Source organism: Manacus vitellinus, unplaced genomic scaffold (genome assembly GCF_001715985.3).
Source record: "Manacus vitellinus isolate BGI_N305 unplaced genomic scaffold, ASM171598v3 scaffold_6_pilon, whole genome shotgun sequence".
Lineage (NCBI taxonomy): Eukaryota > Metazoa > Chordata > Aves > Passeriformes > Pipridae > Manacus > Manacus vitellinus.
The window spans coordinates 27,715,421-27,730,899 of NW_021940750.1; the positions used below are offsets into that span (position 1 = coordinate 27,715,421).

Here is a 15,479-nt window from a genome sequence, read left to right on the forward strand (position 1 = left end):
ACTGCAACTTGGGAGTGCCAAGTACTAAATGTGTCTGTCCAGCTGAGCACGCACTTCCTGGATCCAGGGCGGTGTCCCATGGCCCCAGCTCTGAGCCCTATTGCCTTTCACAGGGAATGGCCTCAGTCCATCAGGCTCTAGGCAGAACTCACAGAACTCTTTCACTGAAATGCTTTTTCCTTTTTAAAAAGTGCCTGATCAGTGCCACAGATTCTGAATCCCTCTTTTTACACTGTTTTATATCATGTCTTTGACGCTCAAAGCATTATTGGGTACTTTTTTCCCCCAGGAGGAACAAACCCTGTCAGTCTGAGGAGCCTTTACAGTCAGAGGGCACCTTTCTGTTTGTGTTGCTCCGCTCCTTTCCCCGGGCCCTCAGTCACTGCCAGCCTGGAGTGTGCAGGACAGGGTGGTGGGTGTAGCCAGCCCAGCACTGCTGGTCACAGTTCACGGGAAGCAGCCACACAAGCATGTTCTATACAAGCCATTTATTTGAAATGCCAACTATATGTAGGATAAAGTCAGTGTTACATGCTTCTCAGCAACAGTAGAAAAATAGAACCAGTGAAAACCTTTTTACAACTGTAATGGTACTCAAAAGAGAAATGTATTGTTTTACAATGCATCACACAAGACTAGAATTCAAGTTTGGAGGTACCTAAATAAAAATACTATTTTTTTTTTTAAAAAACACTATGTACAATTGAAGCGTAAACAAGTTTTACAAAGTACTGGTTATGCAGGTTGTAGAAAAAACACTTGCATAGGACATGAAGTCAGTTTAAGAAAGTTTTCTGAGCCTTTAGCATTGAAGGCACTTGACTTTATACCAGTAACAACACAAGGACAAGAAACATCCATAATGCTGCCGAAGGCGGGGCTGCCTCCTGGCAGTACAGGTAATTACAGAAACCCCAAGTGCGGTTTTACAAGTTTCCCTCTCAGCTGTTCCCTGCACCACACAGGGCTCAGCACCACCTCTACCATAGAAGCATAGAATTATTAGAAGAAGGAACAGTGCCTCAAACAGCTTTAGTGTTCTTTCAAACAAACAAAAAAATACCCAACCAAAAAAACCAACCAAAACAAACAAACCAAAAAACCAAACAAAACTAACACCCAACCCCCTCAAAACCCCCACCAAACAAAAAAAAAAACCTAAGACAAACATTTGGGACATTCCAGGACCAAAACCCAAGGCTTTACAAGTACAGGTGGCCACAGCCTTAATTTTCATAAGAGAAAGTCCTTATAAACAGGAAAAATACAACAGGAAACTGCCAATCAACACAGCAGTTACTAATACACAACTACAGTAATTCCGTAGAACAACAAAACATTTTAAAGGAAAAAATGTGTTTTAGGAATTAAGTTATTCATCCATATATTAAGGAAAAGAGGAAGGGTAGTTGGGGAAAAGGGAATAAGAAGTTTTTGCATGTTGCTCACTAAATACAAAGTCTGAGCTCTCTCTTTAACAGAACAAGGAGCACAAGTCTCCCTCATTCAAGAAAACAATGTTTATACCTCTATCCAAGCAAAATAGTCAGTAATCTGTCATCTCCATCAAATTTATAGGAGGAAAAGGTGTCAGTTTCCAGCCTAATCAGAAAGTGCTTCATGTAAACAAGGAGCTTCTGCACCAAAGTTTCAGTAGACAGAGAATAAGAAGTAGCAGGTAGCACAGGTACACGTGTTGTGTGAGTGAGATGTAGTATGAACACTAGCTTCTGAATAATGCTTCTAAGAAAAGATGGTTTCTCCTCTCCCTCTGCACATCCAACTAAATAGGAAATCCTACGCTGGAGTAAAGTAATCCAGTTCCAGTAATTCAACAAATCCTTCTTTTCCACTTCAAATCAGCTGCCATTAGCTACCATCTTCTTCCCAACTCAAAATATACAAGTGAAAACAGATTGTCTACATGGCCTGATTGTCTTTGTGGCCTCAGAAAGACTTGTCTTTCATTCTGCACCTACTTTTAAACACTTGATTCTTTTTTGAATACTGCTCAGCTCCTGAGACTTCAAAAGCAATTTTATATTCTAAAATGCAAACGTGTCCTCCCCTGAGGCATTTCTCACCAGCTTATTCCAAAGCCACAGCATTTCATGATTTTCCTCAAACCATAACCTCAAAACTTCTTACCTTCATCAGCCACGCCCCCACAAAATTTCAAACTTTAAAGTTTTATCTGTAGATCTCAGCCCCACCTCTGTCCAGGTACACAGTGCCACATCAAACTGTGATAACTAAAATAGTTCTCCTGAAGTACATCTATCAGTTTTAGGTAAAAATAAATTATTCAGAATAATCAGTCTTCTGAGGACAGCTCTAACTTTTTAGTAATTAAGCCGCCAACCCATACATGATGCAAGTGCAGGGAGTTTCAGGGTTCTTGTGTGAGATGAAAGTTAATGCTTCTGGTGAGGTGGTCTCATGCTGGCGAGGATGAGACCCTCCCGTGCAGTTACAGCTACGCAGTCAGACAGCACCATGCTCGATCTGCACAAGAAACCCCGTGAACCTCAGTCACCAACCTGCAGCAGCACCATCTCCCCACTGACACCCTGCATTTAACAATGTTCTACACTGCCGTCCCATGGAAATCCCACATATGGGTGATGAAGCCAGGACCACCAAGTGCCTCGACTGTGGGCTTAAAAAGGCTGACAGAGGTAAAAAAGAAAGAAATCTCCCCTCACCCACAAGACATCACCTGCACAGTTTCTGTTCCAATCCTACACCACGTTTTCCATGGCTGCATCTCAAAAGGAGCGTCTGCAGAGCTTCCATGAGGCAGGAGGTCTACAGATGCATATGCAGGAGACACAGCATACTTTAATGAAACACATTAGCTAAGAATCTGCCATCGACTAAAACCAAAAGTAAAGTTGCAGCACAATTTCTGTTAGAACAGTATTAAGCATTTTGAGCTGCAGGAATCCACTCAACATAACCTTAAAGAAGTCCTAAGGTCACACATGGGACTAAAGTGTTCTACTACAGGGAAATGTATTATAGAAACTGTATTTAACCCCCCCCAAACAGGCCTTTACCAGCAATCGCTACACTGCAGTGGCATCAGATCCCTATCCTGAATGCAATGAATCTGTTCCTAGAACTGCACAGTGAGTATTAAGGATGCACTTCATAACTGTAACCATTCTCCCCCCTGGTGCATTGCTGAACCCCACCCCAGTGGCAGGAGCCAGCCCAGATCACCATTATTCCCTCCTCACATCCTGTTAAGAGGAATCTCATTTCTGTGCTTTCAAAAAGCAAACTCAGGAAATGGAGGCATAATTTAAGAGTGCTGAAGCTTCACACGTGTCATGATGCTAAAGCAGAGACTCTTCACTGGGAGAAGAGCTGCGATCATGGAGTCAGCAACACGTGAGATCAGGTAAGGAACACTACAAGACATCACCAAGAGTGAAGCCCTTTTGTAACTGTAGGCAGGAGAAAGCAAGGCAATGGACAGTCACCTCGGCACCTCCGGGAGAGGGAACCCTCCCTCATGTTCAGGCAACAGCAAAGGTTGTTGACTATGCCTTGTCTTCCTGACACTCCGACTCAGCAGGAATCCACAAATCTGGTCTTCACTATCCCCATGTATGAGCAGCTGGAAGAACAAGTAGTTACTACCATTTTTATAGTATTTCTACATTTATCTCTGCATGGGCAAATCAACAATTCTAATCTGTCTAGTAAGTGCTTCTGGGTAATTATGGAGTTCTCAATGGGCACAGCTGAACCAGAGGCAAACAGACTCAAGCTGTCATATTCCAGTGAATTCACTAGATTTGGACTCCTAAATTTCCCTCTGAACTCTTAAAAACCCAAATGTAATTCTTTAAGTGGGTTTGCTATCTATATAAGGATAAGACCAGCTGCCAAAACTTTTCAAACAAAACATTAGACTGGATTCTTGCTGTAGTCATAAAAATCAGGAAGATTTCAAATCCAAACAAACAAACAAAAAAATCTTAACTAAAAATGTAGGTTTTTTGATGTGCTGTTCTTTGGAATTCCTATAATTAAAAAATAAACAGGTTGTTACTATCTCATAAGAAAATACATTTCATAATGTGCAACCCAATGCACATAGGGAATTGGCATGTGAAAGGATAAATGCAAAAGTATGAAAATACAGTCCTTTAAATGTGACATTAAAGTTTAACATATTAGTACAAAACTAATACACTAAAATAGATGTACAGGTGCAAAAGGCTACCAGGTTGTAGAAAAAAGGTACCGGTTTTGTGGTGGGTTTTTTTGTTGTTTTTTTTTTTTTTTTTAAAGGCTTAATTAAATCTGCTCAAAAAAAAATTCCCACAAAATAAAACCAGAAGCAGCATTAAAACAAAATTGATAACATGCTGTCTCTAACAAAGCAATGTATGTACAAAAGAAGTGAGCGAAGCTGAATTTTTCTGCTGGCATGAAGGAATTTGTCTGACAGAAGTGAGGCCAAAAGTTGCAAGGAATGGGATGTTTACAACTCTTAGGCACAGAGAAATAGTGGAGATTGCTTTCATAGGGCAGATTTTTTGTACAGGAAGTCTGGTTTGTTGGGAGACCTCCTTCCTCTGCTTACTGCATCTTCCCTTTCCAAATCTGCATTTCTCTGTGCTCCATGTTCCAATGGCTCATCATCTGCCAGTCTCCTACTGGGTCTCTCTTCTGGCATTTCAGAGGTGTAGGCAGAGAGCGAAGGTCTGTTGGAGGTTAGCCCATAGGTTAAATCCGTTTCCATTTTTGCTCTTCCCCTGACGTGAACAGGGCCATTCCCAGCATTTTCCTGGTTAGCCAAGGCCAAGTCCAGTCGCTGGGGAGGTTGTTCTAAGACATCGAGGTGTATTGGCTCATTCTTTTGCCTGTGTTGATGCCCATCTTGCGAGAGCAGGTATTCCCTCCTAGAGTCCTCTTGCTTTTTAGGAGATATCTGGGAAGGTAGATAGGCTGACTTTAAGCCACTTGGTGATGCCTTATTGTGGCTATACAAATCTGGGCCAAAATAAATGCCTTGTGAAGGCGAAGGACTGTGCCTGTTGGGTGCTGGAGTAGAGGGTCTGCATGCAGCATTGGAGAAGTCATAGAAGTCAGGATATTCCTGCGGATTTTCTCGAGCATCTATTTTTTGCTCTATTGCATGTTTTTTCCGAGCAGTAGGCATGTGTCTGTTCTGAATACATGAAATGTGCTGGGGTGGGCCAGGCCCTACCTCTGTAACCACCTGGCTTAACTCCGTGTCGACCGTGAGCTCTGGTAATCTTCTTTCCTTTAAAGACATCGCTGACACACCCATGGCAATATCTGGCATCAGGTCATTTAGCAAGGGCTGAGTACACTGGAAAAGAAAAGAAATTGGTCCATGGAAACAAAGACAAAAGCTAAACATGAACTGTATGTAGGATGGTTTTCCTAAGCCAAAATGGCATTTTCTTAATCCCTAGCCAACCTTAGCCTGCAAATTTCCTGCACTGTTTAAAGAACACATGTATCCACTGAGCTTCACCTTCCTGCTTGTTTCCTTCATGAAGCTGTTGTGCCACAATAATAGCTCCTTTTAAATGCATCTTGCCTTGACTATGAAGTAAAAGACACTGTATTGTTAAACTTCTTAAAGGCAGGCCTACTTTAAGCCACTTCCAATTACCAAACTAAGCAAGGCAGAACTTAACAAATGGTTTGTTAGAGCACAGAGTTACAGTGCAGGGAAGCTATGGAACATGCATGTTGTCACTATAGCCTTCCAGACAGAAGAGTTAAAATTTCTGCTTGCATTTATAATTCTAGTGAAAGGAATGTCAGTAATCATTGATTACTAGTAACTAACAAATTGAAGAAAGAACACAGAACAAAAATATCCCTCATATTAAGCCTATGTTCCTCCTTGCATTATTTATGGAAACATTCCAGCAGAAATGTTTCTAATGTGAAAAAGATCACTATATGGTTTCCTTAGGGAAGTCAGTATTGATCAAACGAGAGAGACATGCAACAAAACCCACCCTTGATCAAACAATGGTAAACATTTCTAATGTGAAATTAAATATTTTAACCTAAAATATAAACAGAAGTGCAATGTATTTAAAACAATTGCTAAAGGGAAAAAAATAAAATCCATGTTTCCATTCAGAACTCAAGGATTAAATCTGCATCTAATGTGCAGGTTTTCAGTATGACACAACTATGCACTGATAGCTTAGTGAAGTACAGGAAATGCTAAATAAAGAATGTGGTAATTTATTTCTGCTGTAAAAAAAAATAAATCTATGTCTTTATCCAGTATCTTATATTTCATTGATTTCATTGTATCACATTGTAGTTAAGCAACGATAATGATTGCTTTTAAATGCTGTGACAAACCCCTTTGTATTGGCAATTACCAATTTCTGCTTTCCTACTCCTTTTCAAGTATTTCACTGCTGTAAAGCTTTCACATTCTTCACATATGTATAAAGGGAACCTGTTTACTTCAGACTACCTACCTGTGAATAGTTAATACCATCACTACTTCTACCTCTGCGTTACAGCCTGCAGCCCACTACTGAAGGTGGCTTATGCTTTGCTTTAGTGTAGAGCAAACCACATTTGCCACACGAGGAGCAGCTGAAATCCAGAGGAGACTGAGTGGAGAACTCACTGCAGTCCACAACTTCCTCGTGAGGGGAAGAGGAGGGGCAGACACTGATCTCTTCCCTGTGGTGACCAGTGATAGGACGAGAGGAAACAGCATGAAGCTGAGTCAGGAGTGATTTAGTCTGGATATTAGGAAAAGGTTGGCACTGGAACAGACTCCCCAGGGAAGTGATCATGGTAGCAAGCCAGGCAGAGTTCAGGAAGTATTTGGACAATGCTCTCAGGCACATAGTGTGGCTCTTGGGACTGTCCTGTGCTGGGCCAGGAGTTGGACTTTTGGTGATCCCTATGGATTCCTTCCAACTCAGGGTATTCTATGATTCCTTGATTTCAGAAGCATGAGTGCCACCTGCCCCTCCAAAAATGCTCCTGCCCCTGGAACGTTCATTCTTCCAGAGATTAGGATGCCTTTGGGATGTAGAATGCTGACAGCCAGTTTGGTAGAAAAATCTTCCCCTAACCAACAAAAATGCTCTTTTATTTAACAAAGCCAACCTCATCAAAAGAATTCCCTCTGACTCCTTCTCTAAGGTACTTTGAGTGGCCAGAGACAGGGAGGAGAAATCACAGTACTTACCACTTGTTTCTCAGCTGCCATCACTGCCGCTGCTGCTGCCACTGTTTGTCGCCCCAGACCTGTGGTGTTAGTGCAGTCAGGAGGTGCTGCCTTCACACCAGGCAAGTAGACAGGCGGTGCAGCTTTGGGGGCGGTGCGGGAGTGGAACAGCGAGTGATTACACGGGTAAGAGAAGGAACGTGAGGGATGTTGACTTGGCACCCTTTGTTTCCAGCCCACTTTGAACTGGTTATGAATAGGAGTTGCTGGTGGGTGATATGGAGGTGGAGGAGGGGGCAGTGGTGGATGGAAGGCCACAAAAGAGTCCAGTTCTGTAAACATGGTTTCTGCAGTGGGAGTGCTGTTAACACGACACCGTCCAGACTGTCTCATTGTCAGGAGGGGGCTTTCGTCCCCAAATCGCTCATCAGGAAAGAATTTGTGAGGATTCTGCAAAGGCAAAAACCCAGTATGTAACAGGACAAAGTAGAAAGTCATTTAGAAAAAATCTCCTAAACTAACACTCTTTGGAACTTGAAATGTGCTAGTACTGTAACTGCCTGGTTGTGCCACCTACAACCTCACCAGCACTCAAGGTGACTACAGCTACAACAGAATATAGATTTTTTTTTTTAAATAAGACAAGAAGCATCAGATTCACTCTGTAAGTTGACCAATGAAAGCATTTGCTTTAACAGCAGTGTATAAACAGAAGTGGGATTTCCAGTTTTCCCAGTCCTGATATGTACTGTGCAGACCTACAATATTAGTTACCACTTTTTCTCCTTTCCAATTCAAGAATGAATAATAATCTAGGTTTCAAGTTACGGTTCTACTCCTCTTGTCAACTCCCTCTTTGGCAGATTTTTTTTCATCCCCAAAATCTGCATCAGTAAGAACACCCTGAGTGGCAATGACTCTTGAGAAAAGTATTTATACATTGCACTTACACATTTATAAGATCACATACGTCAACTGCAACTGGTGTTTGCACCTGGACAGCTACGAAGGCATCTCAAAGCACTTGTGCACCTGCACACAGAGTGCTCCTCTTGCACACTGCACAATCAGGTCAATTCATTATCTTATACAGCAACTTTTCATACCTGCAGAAGTTCAGCAGCAGCATCAGAAAGCCCGAATTCCCGCAGCACACGGATCTGAATCTCATAACTGACTGTGGCACCTTCTCCACAGTTGAGGGCGTACGCTCTCTGCACCTGCTCCGTGTGACGCAGCTCCTGCAGCCGCTTGATCATCTCTTTCACAACGAGGAGATTGGGGACTGGAAGAATAACAGAGAATGGGATAGGGATAACAGAGATTCCTTTTTGAACTGTGAGACAGTAAGTTTGACTGCAATTCTGAAGAAAAAGTCTAACATCAGGCTGCCTTGAGTTGTTTTCTTTTTTTAAGGAGCATTCTGCCAAGAACTGTTTAACTTACACATGTTCCATGGAGCATCACTAATCCACATGGGATAACACACACCACACAAATGGTAAAAGCATACATCACTTTTCCAGCTTCTGCTAGAATGAGCCACAAACAGAGCCTTTTTTTGTAAACCCCTTGTGATGCAGGAGTTCCATGACTGGAGGTGGGGGAAGGATATCTTAAATAACAACTGAATGTTCCCTTGTGAATTGTACAGGCCGAGAATTCGCTGATTTTTTTGGCATACGCTTCATACTTCTAATGCAATTCTATAATCACAAGACCATAACACCAGTATGTAACTAGAAAAAGTGCATTTTACAAAAGTTACGCAAACTGTAAGCCAACAAAAGCCTGCTAAAATTATACTGTTTTATGCAGCCATATTGAAATAATTTTAAAAAACCTTTCCAAAAGAAAATAGTGTATAATTTGGGGTATTTATCCTGTTGCAAAACTTTCTCATGCCACTTCTTACTGCTGTTTGACGATGAATGGTATTTCTCTGTGGTCTTTCTGTCCTCATGAAAATGTGCATATCATAGAGAAGACAAATTCAGATACGTAAGTCCTGGCGTCTGATCCTTTAACAGCTTTACAAGTGCTTATATTGTCATGACCAGATGTCCATAATGAAAGCTCATAAAAATTAAACAGATCATACAGCAAGAGCAATGTAAAAACACATTTGCATTACAGAGAAGGAGAAAACCCAACACCACACAACTACAACTGGTCCTTATTTCACAAAGTTTACATTGGTACATGAAGGATATGTACAAGTAGTGCAATATATTCCCCCTCCCCTCAATGGAGTTCCTGTGCTGGGAGGAGGAACAAACCCATTCTAATCAGCCTTCAAGGCTTGGAAATAAGTCCTCCATGCTACCCTCCACACACTTAAATTCTTCTGAAAAATCCTGATTTAGCAGCCATATGTCTAGCTACACCCAGCATTTTGCTAATACTGGAAAAAAGAGGATTTAAGAGAAGTCTGAAGCAGTTCTCCAAACTAGTAGGCATAAAAATGATATCAGTTTTGCATTAAGAAGTGCTATATTCTCACATCCAGGTTTGTTTCTGGGTTTTTTTACTATTATTTGTTTGAAACACATAGAATAAAGATTACATATATAAAAATACAATTCTCTCAATTGCAGGATTTCTAATTCAAAGTGAAATTGGAAAATATGTAAGGAAACCCAACCACTTGCAGAACCTGGCCTCAAATTAGAACAGGCTTCAGCACAGGCTGAACTCATTCTACAATAGTGCTGCAGGAAGAGCTTTAAGACACACTGCCAGCAGCATTTATGCAAATACAGTCCTCAGGCAGTGGGTACAAGGAGATGCCAGGGACAGATGGAGAACAGCTGAGCTGTAAAGAACCCCCTGTTCTGAGCCCAGTCCAAGGGGCATGGAGGCGATGCTGCCCAGCTCTCCCCCCGGCAGCTCCTGTGCTCTGTCTACACTTTAGGATGTATTTCTGTACAAGTTATAGGTTTGGTACAGGCTTTAATCTCCTCAAATTAACTAGGCTCCATCTGCCCATCCTAGCAAAGAGGCACTGGCAAAACCAATCAATTCTTCTGCTTAATTACAGAACTAAGCGAAGCAGACAGTTACTGGGACACAATTCCTGTGCTCCAACTATTGGCCAGGCTCAGGGCTCATATCTATGCTCAAATCAAAGGACTGGCAATAATTCCTACCCATTAAATTGTACAGAACCAAGCTGCAGTGGAGCTTCAGATTGGTAAAGATGTCTCATGCTTGCCAACAGGGAACATGAGAACTTTTGCAAAATATTGGAAACCTCTGAGAACCTGTTGCCTTTCTCGACTTCTTTGGAAACTAAGATTGAGCAAAGTGTTATCAAAGTCATATCTTATAATGAAATATTTTATATTCAATTCATGGTGAGTACATTTATACTTTTCTGTGTGTGTGTGTATGGGAAGGAAAGTAATGCACTGCTGAGATGCCACAGCTATAAGTTTCTAAACAAAAAATTAGTGCTTTTATTGAATTTATCAAACAGAAGTTTTCAGAAGTTCCCTTTAAGGTTTTATCAAGTTTCTTCCCAAATCACAAGCAACAGATCAAAACCATTCCAAAAAATTTCCTAGAAAACCTATAACTAAACAGTAGTTCAAATCTTCCTAACACCTCAAATTCTCTTGCAGCAATTTCAATCCATTATTTTTGTCCTGGCTCTAGCATCTGCAAGAATAGTTTATCTACTTCCTTTCAACATAGTTGACTGAAGGGAGACATAACTGATACACAAAAAGTTTATAGAACAGGGAATCGGGAGTAGTGGAGGAAGATGAGTGTTTTCTTGTTGGCATGCCATCTTTATTGCTTTTCTAGAGACTCCCAAACTGATCTGTATCTACTGAAATGTGATATTTTAATCTAAAAATTGATGCCAAAAGTACACACAAGTTTAACGAGAGACTGCATAAACTCATGGATTAACAACACATTTAAAATTACTAACTACAGAGAAAACACCATCCACCACAGCATAGCCACAAGCTGCATATGGTTGAAAAGCACACAGAATTTAACGGGCATTATTTTATGTGGTTTCTCTGTTGTGCTTCCCTATGCACTCACTTCCAGTGACTGCTAGAATAAGGATTTAGGGTAGACAGACAAATCCTTGACCTGATCCAGTATGGCCATTTAAAGGGCTACACACGATGCTCCAAGATCGAATCACCTCACGTTTTGTGGCACGTTTGTTTTTGTATTTTAGCACAAAAATTGCTCTGTATGGAATTGTATACTGTTGACTTTCAGGCTGTTCTCCACAGAGCTCCCTTCAGCCATCCCACATGTACATAGCTGGCTACACCTACACAGTGTTTCACAGTTTCTTCCCTGAATTTAAATTAAATCCTGGTCATTTAGCTACCTAATCCTGTCCTCCAAAACATTAACTGACCTTTCCAACTTGTCAACAGTTGCAAGTTTTGGCAGTGTATTCTCTATGAACACTGAGTATTAATAATGAGTATTATTAATTACAGGGGTAAGCGAGGAAGAGCTAGATGCTTTGGGAATCCCACCAGATACATTCTTCCAGTCTGATACCAAAAGATCAAGTGCATAAATGACAAAATATATTTAGTATGTATTTTCCTGGCTTGCCTATGGGGAATGTCACACCAAGTATCCTGAAGCAAAGAGAGGCCATATCTACTTGCCCATGAAAAGGAATGAAGCAGCTTTGACTTCAAAGCTAAAGTAGATTTGGTAAACGGAAATAAGTGTGTTTTGAATGTCTACTTCCAATATTTTCTAGCATACTAAATTAAGCTGATTTCCCTGTGAGTTATGCTCCTCAGCTTTTAATTTTTAAAATAAATCAGTATTTTGCCACTTTCCAGCCTCCTGGATCTTACCCATCTTGGACAACTGGTTGTAGAAAACTGAGAACACTGCAGAAAACTCTGAGAACCAAGAGTGAGGCTTCAGCAAGTGTTCTACAGTGTTTATCCAGTCCAAGGTTTTTCAGATTGTTTTCTAACTAGTTACTGTGCCATCCAAAACCAGGTAATGTCTTCAGGACAGATCAAAGCAAAGAGACTACTACTAATGCAGTGCTACTCTCCAAGGAAATCATAATGTTCAGTAGCTGACCCTCACTTCCCCCAGGCCCAAGCCCCCAGATCAATCGGCATTGGAAGCAACCAGCAGCCTTACCTGGGATCTCGTTGGCTATGACTGAGGGAGGACTGGTCTGGTTAGTGCTGACTTGCTGGTGGGTTATCATATGGCAGCACTGCGGCACCGCGTTGTTCACCATGTAAAGGGTGTCGGGCACGTTGGACATTCGGACCATCCGCAAACGAACGAGATCCGTTTGTTCCACCATCATCTCATCCAGCACAGACTGCAACGACAGCCACCAAAGCCCTCATGAAGGACTGCACACACCCCCCCACCACCTGCTGCAAGCGCAGTCCCCAGGGCACAAGTCTAGCAATTGCTACACAACAGTAACTTTTACAGGTCACCAACAGTATTTGGCTTTTTCCTCAGCATTTTCTATTCCATTTTCCAGTCACAGTCAGAGTCGAGTCAGACCAAAGAGCAGGCAGGCAAATAAAGTTTGGGAAGGTTGCTTTATTTATTTTGTATCTGCCAGATTAGAAGTGACCTTCTTGAGGCCAGACCTTCCGGACTTTGTTTAAGGCAATTATTGCCTGTGGGTCTCAACACTGTGCTACTGAGTGGAAGGCATGAGTCTGAAAATGAAACGTTTCCCTCAGACATCCTAAATAATAGAAAGGGATTTATGCCTACCCTTTTAAGATTATGATTTAATGTTATATGGATTTATTTCAAAATATGGGAGGCTAACAGCGAACTAAAAAAAGTAATCAGAAATTACTCATTCACAGTTTTTGCATTTCACAATACTTAAACTATGAACAGGAAGAGTTAAGTTATCAGAGACTAAGTATGAGAGTCTTCTCTCTAAGGTTAAACAGCCAAAAGTGTTTTTAAAAAACATTAACAGTGTAATATGAAACTAACAGAAACAAGTAGGAATCCTGACAAGGGGTAGGAGGTGGGGGAAGTGTTAGAATGCACCTTTAGGTAACTACTAAAGCACTCCCATACCATATACCTGAAAACTGAGAGTCAAAGCTTTTATCACGTATTCTTTACCACATTTTTGTTAGCTTTAATCTTCAATCCAAGATAAAAAGATAACATTTTAACTGGTTATTCTTCCTTTGCTGTTTTAGTGCCACTTGGTGCTCTAACTTTTGTGCCCAAAATGTGAAGTAGTTTTATTTCTTCCCTCCCCAAAGAGGATGCCAACAATAACATATACACTTAGAAAATATTTTCAGGGCAACATTTCAGGGCGAACTCTCTGAATTCACCAGAGCAGTGGTCAGAGTCTGTAGGTGATGTGGATGTACCCAGCTTCATCTAATCCTCTTGTTCTGCAGTCACCTGCCCTGCTGGGACTCATGAGCTCTCAACTTAATTCAGAGCTACCTTAAGTGATGGCATTAGTCAGCAACATAACAGGCTCCCATTCTGCCAAACAGAACGTGGCACACACAGCACCAAACATCTTGCCCCTGTCACCAAACATCAGAGATGCTGCAAGATCTTCAATTGGACAGTGCTCATGCAAGAAATTAAATAGGGAAGCTACTGCCTGAGAGGGACACAAAGGACTTCACTCATATGGGACACAAGATATTTATTCCATTTTGCGGAGGATCACAAGATTTTTGGGTATGTTCTGATTCAAACAAGGAGAAGAAGTATCAAGAGTCCTCTGCCGAGTGGAATAGCAGTTCTCCACCCAGCTCTGGTGGGAGCTGGGGAGCCTGAAAGACCTGGCACCAAAGTTGCTGACTAGCTGCAAACTGGGACTCTCAGGCTCTCACCTTGCCATCCGCCTGCCAGGAGGGCTGCCGAGGAGCTGGGCCGGCAAACTGGCTGGAAACCAGGGAGGTTTCCCTCAGAACGCTGCTTTGTTTCCGGTGGAATTTCATCAAGATCTGTCTCGCAAACATTTCAATTTCGACAAAAAAAAATTTTGTTGAAATTTTTCTGACCAGTTCTAGAGACTTGAGCCTGATGATCAATCTTGTAAGTCTTGTTAAATTGAAAATGTTAGTATTTTAGGCCAGTACATGTAAAGAGACACAAAACATACCAAAATCTTTCCCTGTTTACAGAACCCCCTGATGACTAATGTGACAATAGTCGAGTGCTGCTGATGACTATTACCTTAGCCTCCTCCACATACGGCGAGAACAGTCTTGGCCGCACATATATCCCAGCATTTTTTTGCCGCAGCCAGGCATTTGACTTTCCACCTTCTGATGTTGGTAGCATGTCTGAAGGAGGAGTGCTAATCAGGCCTCTCTTCATCTTTAAGAATCAAGAAAGAGGTTTATGGTTTTTTAAATATAAATATGGTAAAAACTTGCAATAAATGCATTTTTACACTGAATTTTCTTTAGCCACTACTGATTTTTCTTTAGCCTTCTGATAGATCTAAAGAACAGCAAATTTAACCAGAAAAAGTGTGTTATACATGTATTACTCTCAATGATAACATTTTAGAAGTTAATGTTTTAAACAAACAAACAAACAAACCCAACACCCACTAAAGCAAAAAAAACCCCACATGTGAACATTGAAGTATGAAGAACCCAAACAGTATTTGTACGAGACTGACTTACTGCATCACTCAGTACTTCACTGTTCATGGGTAAGATGTGCTCAATGCGGACAAAAGGTAGAAGTGGAGACAGGATCTCCCTCAGCTCCTCAATGTCAAGGTCTCTCCTCTTCACACCTCTTTTATTCACACTGTGAGCAGTACCACTGAGTAAATTAGGCTCTGCGGGAAGGAACAAGTTTACATCAAAAAGTTTGAATAGGATAACAGGAGTTACAGGGCTTCCAGGGAGTTATAGAAAAGGAAACAAAATTCTCATTTTAAATTAACAGTGCTCATCAGCATTGTTCCACAAAATTAACAACTGTATGTGGCACTTAGTGCTGTGGTCTAGTTGACAAGGGGGTGATCAGTCAGAGGTTGGACTCCATGATCTTGGAGGTCTTTTCCAACCTAAATGATTCTGTGGTTCTATTTCACGCCTTAAAACTTGATACGAACATCCATAGAGACAGGTTCAGTTTATACAAACACAGGTCATTTGTGCAGCTGCCAGTTTTAAAGTGTAAGCCAGGTAGAAAATAAAAACAGTGTTTGGGGTAAAGCTTGTAAAGCTCTATCAAGAGCTGTGCTATGAAAACATTTGTACTTTCCTTGACAGCAGTTCCC

General features: G+C 41.3%; 1 protein-coding gene across 3 annotated transcripts in view; it reads right to left on the minus strand.

The window, feature by feature from the left end:
• Positions 1 to 473: 473 nt before the first annotated feature.
• Positions 474 to 15,479, minus strand: part of BTBD7 (BTB domain containing 7) — a 36,410-nt gene continuing 21,404 nt past the window's right edge. The window contains exons 5-11 of one of the 3 annotated variants that reach the window (XM_018082735.2): positions 14,872 to 15,032; positions 14,414 to 14,557; positions 14,068 to 14,181; positions 12,356 to 12,545; positions 8,311 to 8,489; positions 7,226 to 7,654; positions 474 to 5,353 (exon numbers count right to left, since the gene is read on the minus strand). In XM_018082735.2, the coding sequence (XP_017938224.1) occupies positions 4,538 to 5,353; positions 7,226 to 7,654; positions 8,311 to 8,489; positions 12,356 to 12,545; positions 14,068 to 14,181; positions 14,414 to 14,557; positions 14,872 to 15,032 (2,033 nt within the window). In that variant the 3' untranslated portion in view covers positions 474 to 4,537. Of the gene's footprint in view, positions 5,354 to 7,225; positions 7,655 to 8,310; positions 8,490 to 12,355; positions 12,546 to 14,067; positions 14,182 to 14,407; positions 14,558 to 14,871; positions 15,033 to 15,479 lie in introns of all 3 variants that reach the window. The other 2 variants (XM_008933584.3, XM_018082736.2) reach the window with 2 other exon arrangements.